Source organism: Fulvia fulva, chromosome 6 (assembly GCF_020509005.1).
Source record: "Fulvia fulva chromosome 6, complete sequence".
NCBI lineage: Eukaryota > Fungi > Ascomycota > Dothideomycetes > Mycosphaerellales > Mycosphaerellaceae > Fulvia > Fulvia fulva.
Genome location: NC_063017.1, coordinates 3153665 through 3174418, shown reverse-complemented (window position 1 = coordinate 3174418; position 20754 = coordinate 3153665). Strand labels below are relative to the sequence as shown.

The 20754-nt window shown below is 53.7% G+C and overlaps 7 protein-coding genes across 7 annotated transcripts; 1 reads left to right on the top strand and 6 right to left on the bottom strand.

Annotated features, from left to right (window-relative positions):
• Window positions 1-299: 299 nt before the first annotated feature.
• Window positions 300-3774, bottom strand: CLAFUR5_07228 (Serine/threonine-protein kinase Nek7; the record flags this gene model as incomplete). The annotated part of the gene is made up of 3 exons (XM_047906376.1): window positions 300-504; window positions 561-3511; window positions 3571-3774. The coding sequence occupies 3 exons, from the start codon at window positions 3772-3774 to the stop codon at window positions 300-302; spliced, it is 3360 nt and encodes a 1119-aa protein (XP_047763613.1).
• Window positions 3775-4838: 1064 nt separating this feature from the next.
• CLAFUR5_07227 (uncharacterized protein) lies at window positions 4839-5210 on the top strand (the record flags this gene model as incomplete). Its single annotated transcript, XM_047906375.1, has 1 exon — window positions 4839-5210. The coding sequence occupies one exon, from the start codon at window positions 4839-4841 to the stop codon at window positions 5208-5210; it is 372 nt and encodes a 123-aa protein (XP_047763569.1).
• Window positions 5211-8331: 3121 nt separating this feature from the next.
• Window positions 8332-11809, bottom strand: CLAFUR5_07226 (Putative zinc protease; the record flags this gene model as incomplete). The annotated part of the gene is made up of 3 exons (XM_047906374.1): window positions 8332-8933; window positions 8984-11483; window positions 11552-11809. The coding sequence occupies 3 exons, from the start codon at window positions 11807-11809 to the stop codon at window positions 8332-8334; spliced, it is 3360 nt and encodes a 1119-aa protein (XP_047763570.1).
• A 1245-nt stretch (window positions 11810-13054) lies between these two features.
• CLAFUR5_07225 (uncharacterized protein) lies at window positions 13055-15604 on the bottom strand (the record flags this gene model as incomplete). Its single annotated transcript, XM_047906373.1, has 1 exon — window positions 13055-15604. The coding sequence occupies one exon, from the start codon at window positions 15602-15604 to the stop codon at window positions 13055-13057; it is 2550 nt and encodes an 849-aa protein (XP_047763571.1).
• Window positions 15605-16199: 595 nt separating this feature from the next.
• CLAFUR5_07224 (Methylenetetrahydrofolate reductase 2) lies at window positions 16200-18191 on the bottom strand (the record flags this gene model as incomplete). The annotated part of the gene is made up of 1 exon (XM_047906372.1): window positions 16200-18191. The coding sequence occupies one exon, from the start codon at window positions 18189-18191 to the stop codon at window positions 16200-16202; it is 1992 nt and encodes a 663-aa protein (XP_047763572.1).
• Window positions 18192-18619: 428 nt separating this feature from the next.
• Window positions 18620-19609, bottom strand: CLAFUR5_07223 (uncharacterized protein; the record flags this gene model as incomplete). Its single annotated transcript, XM_047906371.1, has 3 exons — window positions 18620-19054; window positions 19122-19191; window positions 19257-19609. The coding sequence occupies 3 exons, from the start codon at window positions 19607-19609 to the stop codon at window positions 18620-18622; spliced, it is 858 nt and encodes a 285-aa protein (XP_047763573.1).
• A 715-nt stretch (window positions 19610-20324) lies between these two features.
• On the bottom strand, window positions 20325-20628 carry CLAFUR5_07222 (uncharacterized protein; the record flags this gene model as incomplete). Its single annotated transcript, XM_047906370.1, has 3 exons — window positions 20325-20390; window positions 20442-20577; window positions 20627-20628. Coding segments are annotated over 3 exons (204 nt in total).
• Between the last annotated feature and the right edge of the window lie 126 nt (window positions 20629-20754).

The window sequence follows — 20754 nt, the reverse complement described above, 5'->3', positions numbered from 1 at the left end:
AGTGGAAGTCGCGTCTGTTCTCTCGCTAAGCTCAGACCTCTTGGCCCGAGCTTCATCAGGCATGGTCTGAATGCCCGAGATGAACACAACCGATGTTGGGAGAGAATCGAAGACCTTGTGCCTTGAACCCACCGAGAATGGTGTGAGTACACAGGCGTCACCCCGTTCGATACCATGGGTTGTTCTGTCCGATATCTTAGGAAATCGCCTTCGTCCTGCTTGACAGCTCTGTCTAAGACTCTCAAAATATTGCTTCAATACATCTCGCCTCGCGCCATCCCCTGAGACCTTCGTTATATTCATTCATCATCGACCTCCTCAAATCTCGGAATGCCTCGGATAGTGTTCGCAGTGACTTGATTCGCTCGATTTGTGTCTGGGCGATCCAACGACATGGCATAAGCGTCCGCCACGCGTTTCTGATATGCCCTATAAGACTCGCTCGAACCCTGCCTGAGCGGCGGTCGGTCAGTCTTTACTGACGGTTTGTCGTCGGTGTAGTCACTGTGACTTGTCAGTATACTATGTCTGCGAACATAAATGTCGTTGATGGCACTTACTCGTTGCGATCAACGTATGCTTGGTCCTGAAGAGCTTGTTGAAAGTGCTGCTTGAACAGATTCAGCTTGCTCTGGCTTCCACCATTGCCGACGTCTGCATTGATCTGCAGATCGAACACGATTTTCTCCTGTAGCGCGAGCTTTTGTAGGTTGGAGCCATCGAAGCGAAGGGACAGCAGCCTGTCGAGGACAATGTAGTCGTGGGGTAAGCTGCCATGGCATATTCCCAACGATGTAGAGCAGCAGTGGCATGCCGCCGTGGGCACATCAGCTCGGCGTTGCTGATCGGAACATAACTCGCAGGCTGCACCTGCCTGGCGGTGCTCTTTTGAGCATAGCTGGCGGACAATTTCCGGGGCTAGAGGCCGCTTTGTCTGGTCGCTGTTGACCATCTGTACTGTGACAAGGATCGCCCTCTTCAGACTGGCGTTAAGGTCAGTCATGTCCAGCGATCGAAGCCAAGCCTGCAGTTGTGGGATGCGTCGATTGTAATTCGTATCACTGTCACTGCCCTCATCCGCCAAGCCGATGCTCTCATGAAGGTGTTCGAGCGAACCTTCACACGCGATCGCAATCATCTCGGCGAAGACGCAGCCAAGCGAGAAAATGTCAGCAGGTAGCCCCCGGAGCTTCTGTGCTGCGACTTCAGGCGCGCTGTACTTTGGCGTCAAAAAGGTCCCTCCCGATGTCAGCGCCGCCGCTCCGGTCTTCGAGTTACGCAAAGAGGTGCCAAAGTCAGTAAGAAGAACCTTGTTGTCGCTAATCAGAATGTTGGCTGGCTTGATGTCCTTGTGCCGGAGCCCCGTGTTGTGCATGTACTTCAGTGCTTCAGCCAGAGACATGAACCATTGCGGCACACACTGTATCTTGGCTTCGAACTCTTTAGGGGTGCTGAGGAATCGTCGGAGATCGCAATCTGCCACAGGCGACATGAGGATGTTGAACGCAGTCCTGTCACAGTAAGCAGCGATAAAGCGGGCGACATGCGGATGGTCGAGACTCTGCATGATCTCGATCTCTCTGAGATATCGCGCTCGCTGAGACTTGTTCGTCCTGTCTCGAAGGACTATCTTCCGAGCATAGGTCTCGGGCGGCGAACCCGACGATTCGAGCTTGACCTTGTCGACAAAGCCATAAGCACCCTGCCCGAGGGCCTCTACGTGCCGGAACCAGTTTCGCTGCTCCGACCAGGTCCGCACTTTCTCCAAGTGCTTGAAGTCGCTTGTGAAGTGCCAGATGGGCTGACTCTCGTCCTTGCGGAAGCCCATGGACGTGATCAACATTGCTTCTTCATATATTTCTTTCCGGTTGGCTTGTGATGTCGCGGTCGAGCTGATCATGTCAGACCAGAGATACTGGAAGCCCATTTCCATGGCAATCTCGATAGCTGCTTTCATCACGGCCACAGCACCATCACGTGCTGGTAAGCGAAGTTCGGTCGAAGCATTCAGTTTCAAGGAGGTCTTCTGTGGCAGCACTTTCATTGCCTCGACATCGCAATCCAACGCCAAGAACTTGGGGGTCACGTCTGGAGTGACTAGTTCGTGGTTGTGAATGTCGATGAAGGTGAGGTGACAAACCTTACGAGTAGGAGGACTCATTCGCGCTGAGCATGGCTGAGCAGGTTCGGCCTTGATCAGGACCCCATTCGGAGCCTCTTGTTGAACTCTTTGTCGCCCTCCCGAGTATCGTTGTCGTTTCGACTGGCCACTATTGCTGCCCTGTTGGGTCGGCGGGGAAACGCCAGAGGTGGCTGTCGAGGAGCCATCTGAAGAGTTGCTGTTGCTATCGCCGGGCGAGCCACCATCTCCGACGTCCCTGTTGCGCGACGACGGAGGCTGATCACTAGGCCCATCGACATCATCATTGAAATGCGCTATCCAGTGGTCATTGCGCTCTTTCCAAGACTTGAAGATGTGGCCACACACTTGACCGGTCGAGACACAGGTATAGCCGCAGTGTCTGATGAAGGGTGCTTCATATTGCACTTTCGACTTCTCGCGGAGCTGATCCTTGTTGCTTTCTTCCGTGGGATGCATAGAGTGGATGTGCGGGAATAGCTTGTCACGCCTGTGTGTGATAAACGAGGCGCCAGTGTCTGAGCCGCGGCAACTGATACATGCCCAGAAGTTCTGTGGCTGTTTCGACTCTTCGTGGCGTTCCCAGTCGAATCTACTATCTGACGAATATGTGCATCCCCAAGTGCAGCGGAATTTACCGGCCAGTTTCCCGGGCTTTCCAGGGGTACAGTCTTTGTTAGCGGCGTCGTTGATATACTTCCATATCATCGCAGATACGTCCGTTGTACCAGCGGGTTGAGCTGGATCCGTTGCGCGCGGGACCCGTCCTGCTGGAGCTTCATGGAGTCGAAGCTTAGCACCAAACCAAAGGGCAACCTTGAGAGGAGATAGATCACACGCGGCAGCGATGTTCTTGAGATCTTTGTCGAGTGGGAGGTGAGACCTCTTCTGCCACTGCTGCAGCTTAACTTCTAGCAGCTCCGTCTGCTCGCCGTTGAACTGCAGATGCTCCGATGCGTCGAATAGCTTTCTTGTTTTGTGGTCAGGCTGGCCAGCTGTGTCGTAGGCTGTAATATCGCGTATCGTTCGTTTCCCAACAGACTTGGGCACCTCGTGGCGTTTGACAGCATGGCCATGGAGGCCTGCACCCATATCGACTTGAGCGAGGTTCTCTGGGAACGATTCAGTGTGGAAGTTCCTTGGTACTTCAATAGTCTGGCTACTAGCCGGGCCAGGCGGTGCTGGAGTCACAGGCAGAGACAGATGGTTGCGAAAGGGAGAGGCAAGGCAGTCGATATCAGTCAGAGGCTGTGTCGCGTAGCCACTTTCTGGCGCCCCTTGCAGGGCAAGGCTGGAGTTACCCTGAGTGGGTCGATAGCCGTCTAGAGTTTGGGTGCCTATGTATGACTGAGCTGCCATGGCGGCGTCCCACTGTGGCCAGACACTGTCAGCGTATGCTACGCGATAGTCGAGTAATGACGGGGACTCACATCGAAGAACTCCGCCCCAGAGTACATGTCTGCTCCCGCCGCGGTGGGTAGGTCGGAGGGTGCGGAGGGTGCAGCATACATGCCGATGCCTTGTCCCGCTCCTTGAACCATTGCTGCACAGACACTGCAAACGCCGCGAGGGCTGCAGAAGCACTGCTGGGGCGACATCTCGCTGAAATTTCCCGAGCTAGGTGTTGTGTTCATTGTGAGCGTACTCCGCCCGTGGGAGGACCACGGTCGCTAGTCGCAGTTCCGGTGATCTAACGGTGAGTAATAGTACCTAGCACATAGCAAGGAAGCCTATACGTAAGAAGGAAGAACGAATGTCAGCGCAAAGTAGGGTCGCGGGGGGCCGATCAAGTCTTCTATCGTTGACGGGCGCAGTGATGAAGGGCGTAAGGCAACTTGGAAATATGTGCCAGCAAGGCAATGCTTTCACCCACTCAATTGTGAAGGACAGCGCGTCATTAGCAGAGGGCGTACGTGTAGCTCCATATCGCTGTCTGATGGGAACACAAGCGTGTGGCTGAGCGAAACGAGGCCGGCCACAGCTCTTGCTTCGCCCCGTTGGAATCCTGCAGGGCGGAAAGAGCTTAGCCTATACAGTTCTGGGCATAGTTTTTACAACCCCTGCTCTTCCACCTTTCCTCATTAGGAAGGATGCTCCATACATACAGTCCGCGCTCGGCTCGATCTCCTTCGCCGACTGCGCCCGCTTGCTGTGTACTCGAGCAGGATGGCACCCCAGGATTGAGGCTGCGTAGTCGTGAAGAGATGGGTGATGGAGGCAGAGGACAACACAGCCAAAGTACCTGCTACCAGACACGCGCTTGATCTTAGCCGCTCTCGGCTTGCAGTCAGGACTCGGGAGTGATTGTACCGCTAGTATTGTACAGATCGTGTGCACGCGCTCTGGAGTAGACTTGTGCCTCGAAAGGTCTCACCTGAACTAGTCCTTGCTGCGGTACACAAAGCGAGTGCGCAGTCAGAGCAAGGCTTGTGGTCCTTGGGCTTCGACTCATATAGCCTACATGAGCTGGGCAGCAACGCACTCGCCATGCCTTCAGATGTGCTGAAGAGCCCCTGGTCAGGTTTGGGTGATGTGAAACTCGACCTTTACGGCTTCCAAAGACTGTTCGGAGGACGGTACACACGACGGCTTGTCGATCCTTTTACAGTCGGCCGTCGCCTTGGACACCATTGCTTTGGAGCTTCCCGACACTCCCCTCCATGTGAGCAGAGACGCACTGAACCTTGTCGTCAAGAGCATGGCTCCTGTAGCGCCAATCCGCAAGCTCTCTTTAGCATTCAGCAATGGACCCAAGGACCTCCTATTGGCACTTCTGCTCAGGCACGCCGGGACATTGAGAACGCTGCGACTGTTTACTTCCGCATTGAGGTCTGAAGACGACTGGACCGAAGTCTTCGATGTGTTGGCGAGTAACTTCCAGCTTGAGGAATTAAGTGGTTTTGATCTGTGTTTTCCCAATACGATTGCGAAGACCCACACGTTTCATTACCAGAATGAGACCAATTTCGAACTCTCGGCAGAAGAACAATTTCCCCAGAACATGAGCAGTCTGCGGGAGTCTGGTTGCTTCGTGAGCGTTTTGGAGGATTCAGAAGCGGATGATGAATGAGATTCTGATGACGACGACGACGACGACGGGAATACAGGTGAAGCTGCAGCTTAGGAGGATGTCGAGGAAGGTATACATGAAGTCGAAAATCGCGTCCGAGCGGACGAGAACGTAGACGAGCACGGAGACGACCAGCAGAGAGCAGGAGCAGAAGATACAATGCCACCGCAACGGATGAGAAGGCCCATGCTACGGTGCAAGAGCCCCCGACAAAAGAGGTCGCCGCTTGCACAACCGCAACCTCATTTCTTATTGGCGACGACAGTTGAACAGCAGCACAGCGATTGCTTACAACGAGGAAGCATTGCAGCGCACGCCGCTCTACAGTAGTCTATAGGCCGACGGTGCTCATAGTGGTTCGTATAGGCTTTAATCTCATCGCACTCTGGGCCACGGAGACCACGGATCACATGCTACGAGAATCGCGAGTTGGCACATCTTGTCGGAGCTGTGACCGATCGACACCCGGCCCGAGACGGGACATAGTCTCGGCATGCCGACCTTGCTCACATCAGGTCATGATGGATCCACGAATGTCAGTCAGATGGCTGTCCAATGCTTCTCAGCGGTATCTCACGTACTACTATTGGCTTCGCACGCTTCGCCACACTTCATATGGGCCTCCATGTGACCTCGAGGTCTCGGGATCCACAGCATACCATCTCACGGGACCACCCCTTCCAATAGCATCAACCACATACCTTCATTCCAGTTGTAGCTCGCTACTGTACAATCGCTATAGGCTCATTGAACACAGTCATACCGTTGCAGTGCCCACAAGGCAAGAGGCCCGTGCATTCTCGCGGGCACAAAACCACAGCTCTTTTCCCTTTCTCTTCCCTCTTCCTTTCATCCACTACAACAATCCAACATACTTGACAGACAGGTCGTCCCGAGAAGACGCTAAACTCGCTCCGGCGATTCTCAGTAGTCGTGACGATGCGAGGCGGCAGGGCAGGTGGAGGTATGCGGGCGGCAGGACAGGAGGAGGTATGCTGTAGGCAGGGTCAATAGAAAGAGGAGGCCCATCAGCTTCCGGTGCTTACGGGCCCGGGACTGGAGGGCTGAGTTGAGGTCATCGTCCCGAGAAGACGCTAAACTCGCTCCGGCGAGTCTCAGTAGTCGTGATGATGCGAGGCGGCAGGACAGGAGGAGGTATGCTGTAGGCAGGGTCAATAGAAAGAGGAGGCCCATCAGCGTCCGGTGCCTGCGGGCCTGGGACTGGAGGGCTGTGATCATCACCGCCGCCGTCGTCGTCGTTTCAATCGTGCTCAGTCCTCGGCATGTCTCCTGTTGCGCCCAGTCTTCGATGATGTTGTCGTATGCTATGCCGTCGCCGTACATGATTCTTGACCCTCCTCCTCATCCCTGATGTTCGCGCCGTATGCCTTGCGCCCCGGTCGTCCTCTCCCATCCTGTTTCCGTCGCCCCCTGAGTCTCGTGTACCTTCCCCACCCCATAAATCCCCCACGTCGCCGATTCTGTTGTGTTCCCCATCATAAGATTTTCACTGTCGCTGTGCTCATATCCACCCGTCCCAGCTTCTTGGCGGCCTTTCCGCTCTGCCTCCTTTCCTGTGCACACCCTCACTGTCTCCAATATCCCCATATCAGCTCTGAACCACCCTATCGCTGCTTGCTTCGCACCTCCGCTGCTTTCGCTCCACCCCATACTCGCTGCCTTCCCCACCTTTCTGAAAAATGCACCACGCCCCTATCCAGCTGCTGCACCACTACACTGTCGTTTCCACTCCGCTTACATCTGCGCTACGTACCTAACACAGCCCTCCTGCCCCCTTACATATGAAACTATGCTTATCTTGCAATTGACTCTTTGCGCTTCCAGATCTCATGTATTCGCAGCACCTGCGACATCTCGCCGTCACATTCACGTCGCTGATATGTCCTGTCGCCACGATCCTTTCCCTCCCTTCTTCCAAAAGATCGTTGTCGTCGCAGCATCGTGAGGTTTATCGCATGCAAAGTTATGGTCCTTGATCGTGCCACTTCCATTTCCAACCCCTTATATGCACGTTCAGCAAAGGAGAGAGATGCAGCTGTGGTGCTGCCACTCCTGCATGTTGTCGCAACATGGAGTCTTCCACGCTTGCCTGCATTCGTTTCGTCAGGGGTCACTGGCCCGCGCATGACATCGTGCCTTCTTTCACGTTTCAGTGGTGCAGACTCTCCAATGCGCCTTCTATGTACACCCTCATTGCATCAATCCAGCTGATTCCAGTACGAAGGCGGGTACTGACATGTTCTACACTCCAGTCCTCCGGCAATTGCTGCGCGATCCTTGTTTCCAACTTTTCCCCGAAGATATGCATTCACGACAAGTGCAGATCGAGAGACACTCCGAGGGCTCTCAACAAACGACCTGACCATCCCGTACGATAACTTGAATGTCTTTCGATCGTTACGATAGCAAGATCGTGGCGTAGCGATTGCTTATAACAGAAACGCGTTCGGGCGCGCGTGTCACTTCAACAAGATCTCCTTCGTCTAAGGTATTCGTGGTACCCTACGCCGATCACAGTCGTTACTAATTCTGGATCGCGGCGGCCACCTCTATGGTCAAGAGCCCTTGCTCCATGAGATGAGACAGACAGACCTAAAGCTCTGTACTTCATTGATCAAGTACGGCGTATACCACACAAGTCCACTCGCCGTAATCATTTCTCCATTTATTGCGTACGAACGCTGGACTGAAACCACAACGCCGCGCTAATCAGTATGGGAAGCCCCAATACCACCCATTCCCGCCGCTGCTCATTGTTTCGTGCTTCATGTCATGAATCCCTCTAAGACGTGCGAGGCACTTGATGGCCATCGTTCTCGCGCACTGGCAGGGCGTCTCCAGCAGGAACCGTCTGAGTCTTCAAGCCCGAGTCCTCGATGCCCATCTCATCTTTCTGCTCTGCCGGGTCGTCGGTCTCCAAGTCGCCGAAAGAGATCTTCTCAGCCTTCATCTCCAACTGAAGCTTCAGGCGCGGATCCTCGAGGTCCAAGGAATCTCTCCTCACATCAAGCTTCTGCTTCGGAGTGTCAACCTCCATAAGGTCATCCTTTCCGTCGTCCTTCGTGTCATCTCCTTCCTTAGATTCTTGGCAGAAACCCGACTAGAGCTTCGGCTCCAAATCCTCGAACTCAGAGATGTCCTTGACAGGCACACCCGCGGCAGTGAGTGGCATACTGGCGCGGAAGGCCTTGATGTCCTCGATCAAGATACTCTCCTTCTTCTTTTCGACGACATGTCCATTACCATTCGCATGACCGTTAGCATCACCATTGGTCTGCGGCGCTGGCGCCTTGATGCCTAGCGATGGCAGCAGGCCCGGAAGGAAAGCTTGGGCCTGCGAGATGATAACTTTGGCGTCTTCGGCAGCCATGCCGGCAACCTTCTGGAGATACTCGCCGACTGCAGCCACGATCGATTCGACGTGGCCCGGTTTGGCCAGATCGATCTTTTCGAAGTAGGTGGCGAGCTGCTCTGGTTCGGCGGGAAGTTGAAGCTGGGTGAGCATGCTGGAGACGGCGTTGCCAAGGTTCGCACGCTGTTCGGACACGCTCGTGTTGGCTGCAATATCGTCGCTCGAAGCCTGGGCGATGTTGTAGACAGAAAGCTTGGCACGCTCTGGCGAGCTTGGGTTGAAATAGAGGTTGAAGAAGTCCACAATCTCGGACTGCGAGAGCTTCTCGAGTGCCTCCACGTCGTGGTTGACTGCAATGTGTGTCAGTAGAATTCATTTCAAAGATCATCATAGTACTCACCAAGCTCGAAATCGAACACATCCGACGTGATATGGTACCAAAGACGCCCACTCTCAGAATTGAGGTTCTTCAGCTTCTCCAAGCGCTTGTTGATCACACCAATCCTATGCGCCTCAAACTCCTTTTCCGGCATATCCTTGATGGTCTGGTCAAAGGTGCTCAGGAGGTGCTCGATTCGCTCTTCCAAGTACGGGCAGGGCTTCTCGCTCTGGACCAGGACGCGGTATTGCAGACGGCCTCCAGTCACAATTGGACTTCCACCTACAACGTACCCAAGCTGCTCCTTGGTCCGTAATGTGTCGAACACTGGCTCTTCTAGCATTTGTGAAAGAAGCAACAGCTTAGCACGCAGGCGGCGATCCTGCGCATCACCGATATGGACAGAGAAGTCGATGCAGTGGTTGACATTCTCCTTGTTGGCTAGGGTATGCTTGTACGTGTAGTCCGAGCCTGGTGGGAAGATGATTGAACGATCCTCAGGCCACTGTGATCGAGGCAACGGTAGACATTTGAGTGTCTTCTCGACCAGATCGCCAAGCTTCAGTGCGTCCTCCTTGTAGAAGTTACCATGAGCCATGATCTCGATGTGCATCTGGCGCAAGAACTGTGGGTGCATCCTCTTGACATCGTCTACCTCAATGGAGGACAACACGGCGAGCAGTTCACTAGGAAGGTAGGCGCGTGGTTTGTTGACCCAGTTCCTGTAGTTGCTGACCTGGCGGAAAGGCTCCATGTATTCGGAGTTGCGATGTCCACGCTCAAGTCTGTCCAAGACGATCTTGAAGCGATCTTCCTTGATTTCCAGATCGCGCATCGACTCGAGAACTTTCTGGAGCAGGACATGCATCTTGTCGTTGTAACCACTGACTGAGATCTCGAAAGCATCGCCGTGAAGGGAGATGCCATACTCGAGGCCGGCAAGTTCAGCATCGTATGCATAGGAAGAAAGGCTGTCATCCACGAGCTCCTTGTAGATACGCGCGCACTCTACGACGAATGCAGACGAGTTGATTAAAGGTGATCGCAGGTAGATGTAGACATTGCCCTTTGGCACCCAAAACTGGTCGTCCTTCTTGTGCCAGATACGGATGTTGTTCTCGTTGCGAACGAGCTTGGGTGTCAAAGCCGGTGTTGCGACTTTCTTCTTCTCCACGTCAAGGCGCTCGGGAATGAACTCGTTCTTGTGTGGTAGGTGAAGCTCAGCGGGTCGTTGGGTGCTGCTCGAATCGTACGCCTGTTGGATCTCGCGCATGAAGTCTGCCGGAATCTTCTCCATCTTGTACTCCGTACCGTACCAGTGCTCTCGCGACGGGAAGTCGGTAGGAAAGTCTTGGCTCACGAGGGTGAAGCGAAAGCTGTCTGGTCGCAGAGCATCGAGACCTTTCTTGATGCCCGCAGGGTCGAACTTCGTGAGCAGGGCATCTCCACTGAGAAGCTTGTCTCGCGGAAGTGGCTTTTGCATGACACCAGAAATCCGGCTGACGGTGCGCGAAGCAGGAATCTTTTGCATGAACCTGAACTGAACTTCTGCCAGCTTAGCCGATTCTTCGTGAATCCACTCCAAAGGAGGTGACTCCTTGATCATGGCAATGTACTGGAAGACAGTCTTAATCACCTCTTGGTAGTGAGTCTGACCATCTGTTGTCAATCGAAGCATGATCGTGAAGAAAGCAGTACCCGGACACAAAGGCTGAGCGCCTGCACTCAAATCGTTGGCCCAACCCTTCTCCTTCAGCAAAGCAAGGATGCTGCCGGGGCCTTCGTGACCGATCAGATGACTGATGTAGCGTCCAGGCTGTGATTCATACTCCTCTTCCTCATCGGGGTAGGGGAATGAGATGTCCAGTAGACGTGTGTCCATCACTGGCTTCACAAAGATCTGGGTCAAAAGCTCCTTCTCAGTTAATGCCGGCATTGTCCACTCCAACTTGGGCAAATCCTGGTTAGGCACAGCCGTAAAGAACTCCTCGACCCATGCTTGAAGCGTGTCCAGGTCCTCTTGTCCGAGCACAGCTAGCTTCATGCGATTTGCAGAGTACTGTGTGCTGTAGAACTTCATGAACTCATCTCGAATCACGACGCCTCTTGCCTTGGGCTGATCGTGCAGAAGATCCCAGTTGCCAGTCGCAAAGAGATGGTATGGGTGGTGTGGACTCGACAAGCTCTTGTTCAGTTGCATCAACCGCCAGTTGTCGCTCTGTAGGTTCTTCTTGTTCTCAGAGTCCACTGCGCGCAGCTCTCGGTCTAGTGTGTTCTCGTCGAAGAGGGGCTCAATGAAGAATTGTGCGAATCGATCCAATCCGCCGTAGAGTGGTGCTTCATGCTTGGAAACGTTGCTGAGCAAACTCGCTTGGCTGGTATTCGCGGATGAGGTCGGGCTGTTCGATTTGGAGGAAGCGGAAAGTTCAAAGTAGTAGTTGGTGGATGTCGACGCGGTGAATGCATTGGAATTGCCGCCGTACTTGGTGAGGTACGAGTTGTAGTCGTTCTCGCCTGGGTACTATATGAGCACGTGCCTGTCAGTCGTGGTTCCTTGCACCGCTCCAGCTCGTCCCGAGACAAGCTCACCTTCCTCGTTCCCATGAACAATGCGTGCTCGACGGCATGTGCTACTCCCTGCATATCCTCTGGATCCGACAGACTTCCCACATTGACGTCCATGGCTGCTGCGGCCTTGTCTGTGTCTGGGTCGTGGATGAGCAGTGCTTGGAGCTTGTTGGGCAGCTCGATCACTCTGTACGTTCTGTCATCTAGCAATGGCTTCTCGAGCTCGTCTGCCAGACGCTGAGTATTGCCCTCAGGCCGGCTGTAGAGGCGGTCGGCCATGGTTGTGATGCTGCGAGTCTCGCTAGCAGCAAGGTGTGGTGACGGTGATGGAGATGGAGGGAGAGGTGATTAGATGTTCAAGGGGGAGCTATGAGGCGGCAGGGCGGGTGTTGGTAGGACAATGCACGTTGCAGAGTGGATGGCGTGCGTTGGTGTTTGGAATTGGTCGTCGTGCTCGTGCTCGTGGCAATACCGAAGTGCAGGCGTTGATGGGCGCGATGACGCTGGTTCACTGTGCACAGGTGTAGCTCGTGCTCGCACTGCAGCCAACAAACAATCAGATCTTCACGGGCGACGAGGTAGGACGGACAGACGCTGGTGGTAGTGGTAGTGGTGGTGGTGGTGGTGGTGTTGCATTCCAGAGAGCAGCGACGGCTCCCAGCGCATTTGATGAAAGAAGTCAGAACAATGCTAAAACTCAATCTCCGCCTGCCCGCTCGTCTTGGGCTGCACTTGCACACCAATCCATCAAGGTGCCTCCGTCTGCAAGCGTCCAGGGAGGGTAATGCGTTATGGGAGGCGTGGATGCGTGGGCGGTGTCATGCAACAATACCTAGCCCACGCAGGGAATACTTGTAGCCCGTCAAAAGCGGCCATACCATTAATAATGCGCCTAACAATCCGGAAGTGTGTGCATCGCCTCCGACGGCGAATCACAAGCACGATACCAAAACCTCATGCAGCCTTACACACCGCCCGCAAGGGTCTCGCTGTTATACAAATATACGTACCCATGAGGCGAAGCAAGATCTTCAGGGGCACATGTGTTAGTAAGGTACAGTAGTCCATGGTGTGGTCATGCAAGAAGTAATGCGCTCTTACCGCCAGGTCTTGGCTGACTTTCTGATACTGACATTGATGGTCGCGGCTCTTCGCCTTTGCACCCGCCAGCCGGTATTTGACTAGAGCTTAATCAAATCTGGGCAAGGGATCCAGATCAAGGCTTCCCGATCAACATCTCCGGCCAAACAAACCATGCTCGCCTACAACGCTTCACGGTGCAGTAAGAGATTGTTGATGATGAACGACTGTGTGCAAATCTGTCGTATTCATCTGTCGAGATACTATAGCATGACTCGCTTTCGCCGTCTCCGTCCCAATGCCTAAATCGCTCGCAGCAAATTTCACGGGGTATCAAGTCAATCAATCAGTTGTCACTTGCGCCTCCCAATGCCCCCAACCCAACCCAGTTGCCAACGCCCTGTGTGTGCTGTCATCATTCATAATCTTACAACATCTTCTCATTCAATCGTCATGCTCGTCCCCATCCTCGTCATCCGAGTCTTGAGAGCCATCAGCCTCGTCCTCGTTCTCAGAAGCGGGCTTCTTGTGGTAATCGAACACGTGTGCGTTACGCATGCGATTGCCAAGGTTCTGCAGCATGTCTCCGACTCTGGTCCAGACGCTGGCTGTCGGTGAATGCTCGCTGACGCCGTCCAGCTGCTGGTCCGGTTCCAGATCGCCCTCCGACATACGTGGTAGCGGTGTCTCCTCTCCTGGTATTTTGTATGGCAGCGGCGGAACCCGATGTGCTTTCCCAATCTTTATGTTGGTGGCTTGCTCGTTCTCGACACGGATCAGTATCCACAGTCCTCTCCGGATGACTTCAGAAAAGGCCACCAAGAACGAACATATCGAACTGTGCTGCACGTCTTCGGTGTAGACAGCATAAGCGATCCAGTTGAACCGTAGTATGACGTCGATAACCATGATGAAGTAGTAGATCCAGACTGCGTTGTTATACACAAGCACACCGCGCAGGCCTTTGTGTCTGGCTTTTAAGTCACCTAGTGAGAAGTCCATGTAGATGTCCCAAACGCTGCAATACAGGCTGTTGATCGTGGAGACAACGCAAAAGGCGACCAACCAGTCAGAAGATTTGGTGATCCGGTAGAAGGACAAGGTCATGTACATCATGGTGCTGAAGTAATACTTTCCCAAGTTGACAAGATGTGGCCACCATTGGTGGCTGTTGCCAAAGCGCCTGATGCACTGCAGTCCTCTGATAATGCTAGGAAGCGCAGCCAGGAATCCCATAAGTCTGCTGTGAGACGAGTTGCACACCGCCGGCTGGTCCCACTCCCTGGCGTAGAGACAGAAGAACAACTCGATATTACCGAGTGCATATGTCAAAGAGCAGAACATGTCGCCCAGGAAGAAGTCCCGAAACTCGACCGTATACACGACGCCAGAAGTGACCAGGCGCCAAATGCTGTAGGCCAACCACAGGCGTGTGTGGTGGTAGAACATTTTGAATGGCCAGACCAGAAGTAGGAGGGTGAGACCAGCCAGCACTACAGGCCAATATACGAACATGGTATAGCCACCAGCCATAACTTCGAAGTTCAGGTACATGATGATTCCAAAGATCATCCAAAGCCATGAAGGGATCTCAACCATCTGCTTCCAGTCCAAAGTCGTGCGCTTCTCGAGGTCGCATATGTTCTGGAAGTTGACTCTGTATCTCCTGAAGACGGCGCAGCAGAGTATGAAGAGCATCGCTAGGAGCCACATCAGGAAGTAGCCGGCATAGAGCTGCAGCAGATATGCCGTCTGCGTTCTAAGGATATCGCCCTCGATGAATAGCCTCTGTGCGCCTTGGGTCAGCCCTTGTATGGCAAGGACAGTCCCCACGCCTAGCAGTGCACCACTCCTTGATATGGCGCCGGTATAGTGACCTTCCTTGTACGACTTCGCGCGCAGCTTGTTAACCGCGACTTTATGGTGGCCATGCTCGAAGTGGAGGGCGTAAAGGTCCTCGGTGATCTTCATGATGTGATCGATTTCGTCTGATTCAACGAAGTAGGCTTTGTTCACCTTCTCCTCCATGTACTTCGTTGCAGGTACCTTGTCCTTGACTGCCTTATTGTACTTCTTGCAGAGCTTCCGATATGCCTCTTGGTTCGTCGTTGCATACGATTTGAGCAGTTCCAGACCGCGATAGTACTCGATCAAAGCGGCCTTCATCTTCTTCTTCGCCGCGTGATATGGTGGGATATTCGATGTGGGCAAAGCATAGTCTCTCCGGTGGTCCTCCTGTGTTGCTCCATGACCATTGCCATTCGCTTCCGCGTTCGGATCGTGGTCTTTTTGATGCAAGGCGCGCATTATGTTGAGCTGCTTTTGCAGAAGGTGTAGACGCTCTTTCGCTTCCTCCTCCTTATCCCAGTAAAAGTGGTTAATCTTCTGCAGCTCGCCGTCCATGAACTTGAAGAAATCGCCTTTCGTGGTGTCGAGTGTTTCCCGTGCCTCTCGCTGCGATGTCATCTCCCCGTGCAGAGTCGCGCCATCGGTGGCATGGCTGTCTGCAGACAATGCTGGTGACGAGACGCCCGCGACATGCTCTTGCGCACGCGTTCCGGACTGAGGTGCAACTTCCTCTTGCTGGTCCGAGGCATTGGCTGTATCGTCGCTTTGCACCTGCTTGAGCGTTGACACGCGCTGCAGTGCTGGTTCTGGCAATTCGAGGGCGTCTGGCGCCGACCGGCTGTACAAAGCGGAGCCATAGTCTGGAGTAGCCGTAGGTATATCGCGAGGTCCAGTTCGACGTGTCTGCAAAGGGCTGTTTTCGTTGATCGGAATAGTAGTCGTCGATGGTCTTCCCTTCCCCTTCAAGTAGCTGAACGTCTGTCTAAGTGAAGGACGTGGTGTTTCCTTCTCTGCTCCTTCCTCCTTTGGTAATGTTCTGATAGCCTTGGCGATGGCTTTGAGGTGTTTCTTGCCATGCTTGTAGCTGAGGTACTTATCCCTCCACTCCGGGATTGCCGTATCGCGCAACTGTTTGGCGTACTTCATTGCGTCTCATACTTGGCGAGGCAGGTGCAAAAGTGGGTGTCAATGTAGGAAGCAGCGTTGAACCGCGACAGGGAAGTCTCAGTGGCGCTGTGGCTAACAGGACCGTGCACTGGAAGAACTTTCTGCAGCCGCACGCGAGCTTTCACGTGAGAAAGCGCGTCGCAAACGGCAATTTCCAGCTGCAATAAGTTTGAGGTTGTCTGAGCTGCTAATGTAACGACCTCGTCTACAGCCAGCCATCGAGGTCCAAATGGGGGTCCCACAAGATCTAGACATGGTAGACTTGAGTTCCCTGTTTTGCGTGCCTGAGGTGGCTTGCCAATGCTGGGCATCGCGTGGTCATTGGCCTCGCCGTGCCTGTGTACCGCTCAGCAGTGTCGGCTAGGCTGTGATGATGATGACTCGCCCGGAAGACCAGCTCAAGCATCTACATGTAGAGCGCAATAGCGACGGGCAAGCGAGATGACGAGACTGGTGCCGGAACAGATAGCAGTAATACAGACAGAAATGTCACTCCCACTCTCACCCGCTATGCATCGACCACACCGTTCATAACCCATTGCCTTCAATGTTCCTCATCACCCATCCTCTATGCTTACAAAAGATCGTCCCACAGTGCGCCCGGCTCCAGGAACCCATGGTGGATCACACTGACCAGCCAATAGTCCTTCCTTATTGTTTCAAGCAACCTGCTCGCTTCCGAGCCTGCCTTGTACACTCTCTGCCATTCCCTCCAGATGCCAAACGCCTCCTCAGACCACGCCCTGAACGACACGGCCTCGATGATTGTGGGAGTAATGATCTCCTTTCCAGTGAAGGTGCCCCACGTCACAGGATTCACCGAGTCCTCGTCCGAACTGACGAAGTCTCCCTTGGCGTTGCCGGCGAAGTATGTGATCTGGGGATGCTGATCGAGCTTGCCCTTTAGAATCTCCCATTCATTTGAGGGGACGAAGAACTCGACAAACGGCTTCTGGAAGACGAAACCATTCTTTGGCCCCCAGCCGAAGACGGGGTCGGTGGAACGTATACCATTGACAGCAGGTTGTGAGGCAACAGTCCACCAGCCTTTGTTGATCAGTGCAAGAAGCTGCTCCTTGATAGTGAGAGTCTCTGGCTGCAAAGCTTCCTCCGACCATGGCATCGAGTCGATATCGCCTTCCAGATGTCTTCTGAAGCTCTTCGAGATGTCTTCAATGCAGTTCGGCTCTCCCCAGAGTCGTTTGGCCTCGGGAACGCTGAGGTGTAAGCTCACGCCATAGCCATCAATCTCACCGAATGCTGGGGAACGAGCATCGCCCCAGCGACCATTGGGAAAGTCGTCCCAGGTTGCCTCCCGTCCCAAAGCGCCTTCACCTTCAGAAATAGCAAGTGTGTTGGCTCGGCTGTTGATCTTCTCCTTTGGCACGCCTGCGTCCTGATCCGATGCCTCATATGCGTGCGAGGTGCGGTTGCTGCTCGTGCTTGAAGCACGTGTGTGCGAGATAATGACACGATTTCGAGGTTGCGAATTTGCCATTGAGGACTTCCTACGATTCGCTCTCTTCTGAGCAGGATCTACCACCACGAAATCGTCCGAATCCACCTCCGCAACTGCTGAATCTTCGCCGCTCGTCTCCTGATCAGGAGTCGAAGGAGGTATGAGCTGACTCTTCTCGAGTATCTGAGCCACAACTTTCTCAAGGTTGAGAGTGTAGAAGTGGAAGCCTCGTGGGCCGCTGCCGCCCTTGCTCTTCATGCTGTCGACAATCTCGCATAGTATGTCCACACCCACTCTTTTTACTGCCTCATCGTCGCCTTTCACAGCCTCTAGTTTCTTCAGGATGTCCTGTGGTAGTGCAGCATGGCTGAGCTTCGTGGTTCGTCGCAAGATCTGGTAGCTTTGTATCGGCATGAGACCGGGTATGATGGGAATCGTCTTTAACACTCCCGACTTGTGCTCACGAAGAGTTTTCTCGTATGTATCGTAGGCATCGACATCGTAGAACAGCTGCGTCATGATAAAGTCCGCTCCAGCCTTTGTCTTCTCGACAAGGTAAGGCAGGTCATGTTCGACTGATTGGTGCTCTGGATGCGACTGATCCGAGTGACCCTCAGGATACCCGGCAACACCTACACAGAAGTAGTTCCCGTACTGCTTGCGAATGTATCGCACCAGATCCACTGCCCAGGTGAAATCTTTGTTCGAGTCATCCTCTTCTGCATTTGGCACACTGTCGTCTCGGTACTCGTCGCTTCGCGGAGGATCGCCACGTAAGGCAAGAATATTGCGTACCCCTAGGACTTTCGCTTGCTCCAATGCCTCATCGATCAGCTCCCGGGACATATTCGTACACGTCAGATGAAGACATGTCGTTAGTCCCAGCTCTCGCTGCGTCAACTCGGCCAAAGCCAGTGACTTGACCGATGTGCTCCCTCCTGCACTCCAAGTAACGTTGACGAAGAGTGGGCGCAGACTATGCGCCATGCGTGATAGTCGGGCATTGAGATTTGAGAAACCTTGCTGCGTCTTCGGTGGGAAGAACTCTAGAGAGAAGTAATTTGCATCTGGCGGCAATGCCGCGATCTTGTCGGTGAGTTTATCCATGGTCGTAGTGATGCAGCAGAGAGTTTCTGCTGCTAGAGATGTTCTTTGAGTATGACATGTCGTGGTGCAAACAATGGTGAGGTATGGATGTCTTGACCACAATCGTGTGCCCACTTCGTCCCCGATGACGGCAGTTGCAGCCGAGTGGAGATCGACACGCACGTGCTCCCGCGACGAGATCCTTTCAGAAGACAATGACATCGACAATTTATTAACAGACACGTTGCGACTTTGATGACTGTAACGACTCTAAGTTGGAGATTCTGCATGTCTGAAGAACGGCCGGAAAGGGCGGATTTCACAGCCTTCGCACCAGCCGTCTTGCCATAGCTAACAATCCTGAAGCCATGTCGTACCTAGGTAGTTTCGAGCCGAAGCTGTCTGACCAGGCGCCACAATAACCTCTACGTAGTGTGGTACACTCACTACTACCCAGTGACATACAGTTTTCTGTCCCTCTCCAATCCTTCGAAATACCTCTTCATGTCCTCCACCTCTGGGAACCCCATCTTGCCCGCCAAATCCTCCCAATGAACCTCGACTCTTTCAAAATCTTCCACCCACTCACAAACTTCCACGCCCTTCAGTCTCAACCCCAAAATGGCATGAGATGCCCTCAAATCCTTCATAGGATCCGAAGAATCTCCCATGATACTTGAGAGGATGCTCGCAGCGTGGAGTTTCGAGACTGTGGGATACCGATCTGGTTGTGCTTGCATGATGTCGAAGACTTGGCGTGTTAGCGAGATTTCGGTGTTGATTAATGAGATAATGGACGGACGGGACCAGTGGTTAACGGAGGGGATCTGAGTTTGCCGGAGATTGGGGTTGGGATTCTCGTTTGGGTCAAGGGGGATCCAGACCTGGTTGTCAAGTCGTGTCAGTGTGTGCAGGGAAGAGAAGAGGGAGGCGGAAGGTGGAACGACTCACTCTCAAAACTTTCTCTTCTTCCGACTCTTGTCGGAAATAGTCTGGTCGAAAGTGATGGCTTGGGAGTGGGCTATGCGGCTGGTTAGTCCAAATGTTAGTGAATGGATGGAAACGCATGAAACTCGCGATACGTACTCGGCCATTGCTTTGGTCTTGGCGTCGGCTCTGGGCATGTTGGTGCCTTCGCCGTAGGGATAGTCGGCGAGCTTGGTCAGTTCCTTGAGGTGAGTGCCGGTGGGTGCACGTGCGAGGGAGTTTCGGAGCTTCTTCCCTGCGTAGTGACCAATGTATTGGAGGAGTTGAGTGGCTGTGTCGGGCTTGCCGCTGGAGTCACTGTTGGTTGGACTCGGCTGGTGTTCAGCAGCGGGCGTGGTCTCTTGCTTGACAGTCGCTGTGGTAGCCGTAGAGGACTCAACAACTTCTATGCCGTCGTCCTCGAGTGTTAGATCGCGAGCGGATGAGATGTCGTTGTTGGTCATGCTGAGCATGAGCTGGTGGTGAATGACTCAACGGTTAGAGTGTGGATCCAGCGTGTTGTATGTGGCGAAGTTTGCTGCGGACTGCATAATAAAGATGTGAGGTGTGGCTCGTGCGTAGGTGAATGGCAGCTGATGTCTCACTTCACGTGCTATTCACTCACACAATACTTACACGCCGAGTATTGTGGGTCCGTGCGCTGCACGAGCAAGTTTCGAGTGCATCGCATCGCCTCCGCACTGGAACCTATGCATTGAACGAGTGAATGCTGCCTTAGCTGCTGGAGGGCGGGTTTGAATATCGATGTCTGTCTGCTGAAATAGTCGAGTCTGGCAAGCCTTGGTAACATGACGTTACGAGCTTATCCTCGACGGCGTGATCGGATGTCAGATGCTAGTGTGCAAAAAGCGTCAGCTAAAAGTCGTGTCTCAACGCACTTTGATGTTGGAGCCCTCAATGTGTAAAGCGCCGCACCGAGTGATGTCCCCCGACCTATGGCATATTTCGCATGAAACCTGACACAATTAGGAGGAGAGTCGGCCGACTTCTTCCTGGATGTAGAATAGGCTGCAATGCCCATAGTCATATCTCTTCATGAGCGCCGGCCCGGTATATACAATCAGGACGTTCGACGTGTCCTCACTACTCTTTCGCATGATCGCCAGTGTCGCAACTATGCCCGTCCTTTCCATCTTCCTTCGTCTCCTTCCCTGCCGCCGAAATCGCTCAATGGTCCCATGGGTGCTTCCAGCCGAGGAGTACAGGTAGATCGGTTCGTGCTCGGTAGAATAACTGCGGCGGAGGTCAGTACTGTTGAATCGCATTTGTGCATATCGACCGTACGAAGAACCACATCGATGCTCCAAGGCCAACTGCTGCGAATCTGTAGAACGGTCGGACTGGGTGAATGTGGATTGGGTGTCCGCCGTGGCCTGCTGCAGGACCGTGGCCGCCTGCCATTCTTCGTAGTGTTGGGTTCCTGGGTGACTGTGAGCTGAATGCCATGCTATACCTCGATCGTTGCTTACATTGTGGCAGGTGATGTGACCGCGTGTTTGGTAGTGGTGGTGAGGTTGGTGCTATGCGCGCGATGTGAGGTCGGAGGCCAATCGCGGACCAAGCATTTGATGGACGGGGGCTAAATTCCGATTGGGCT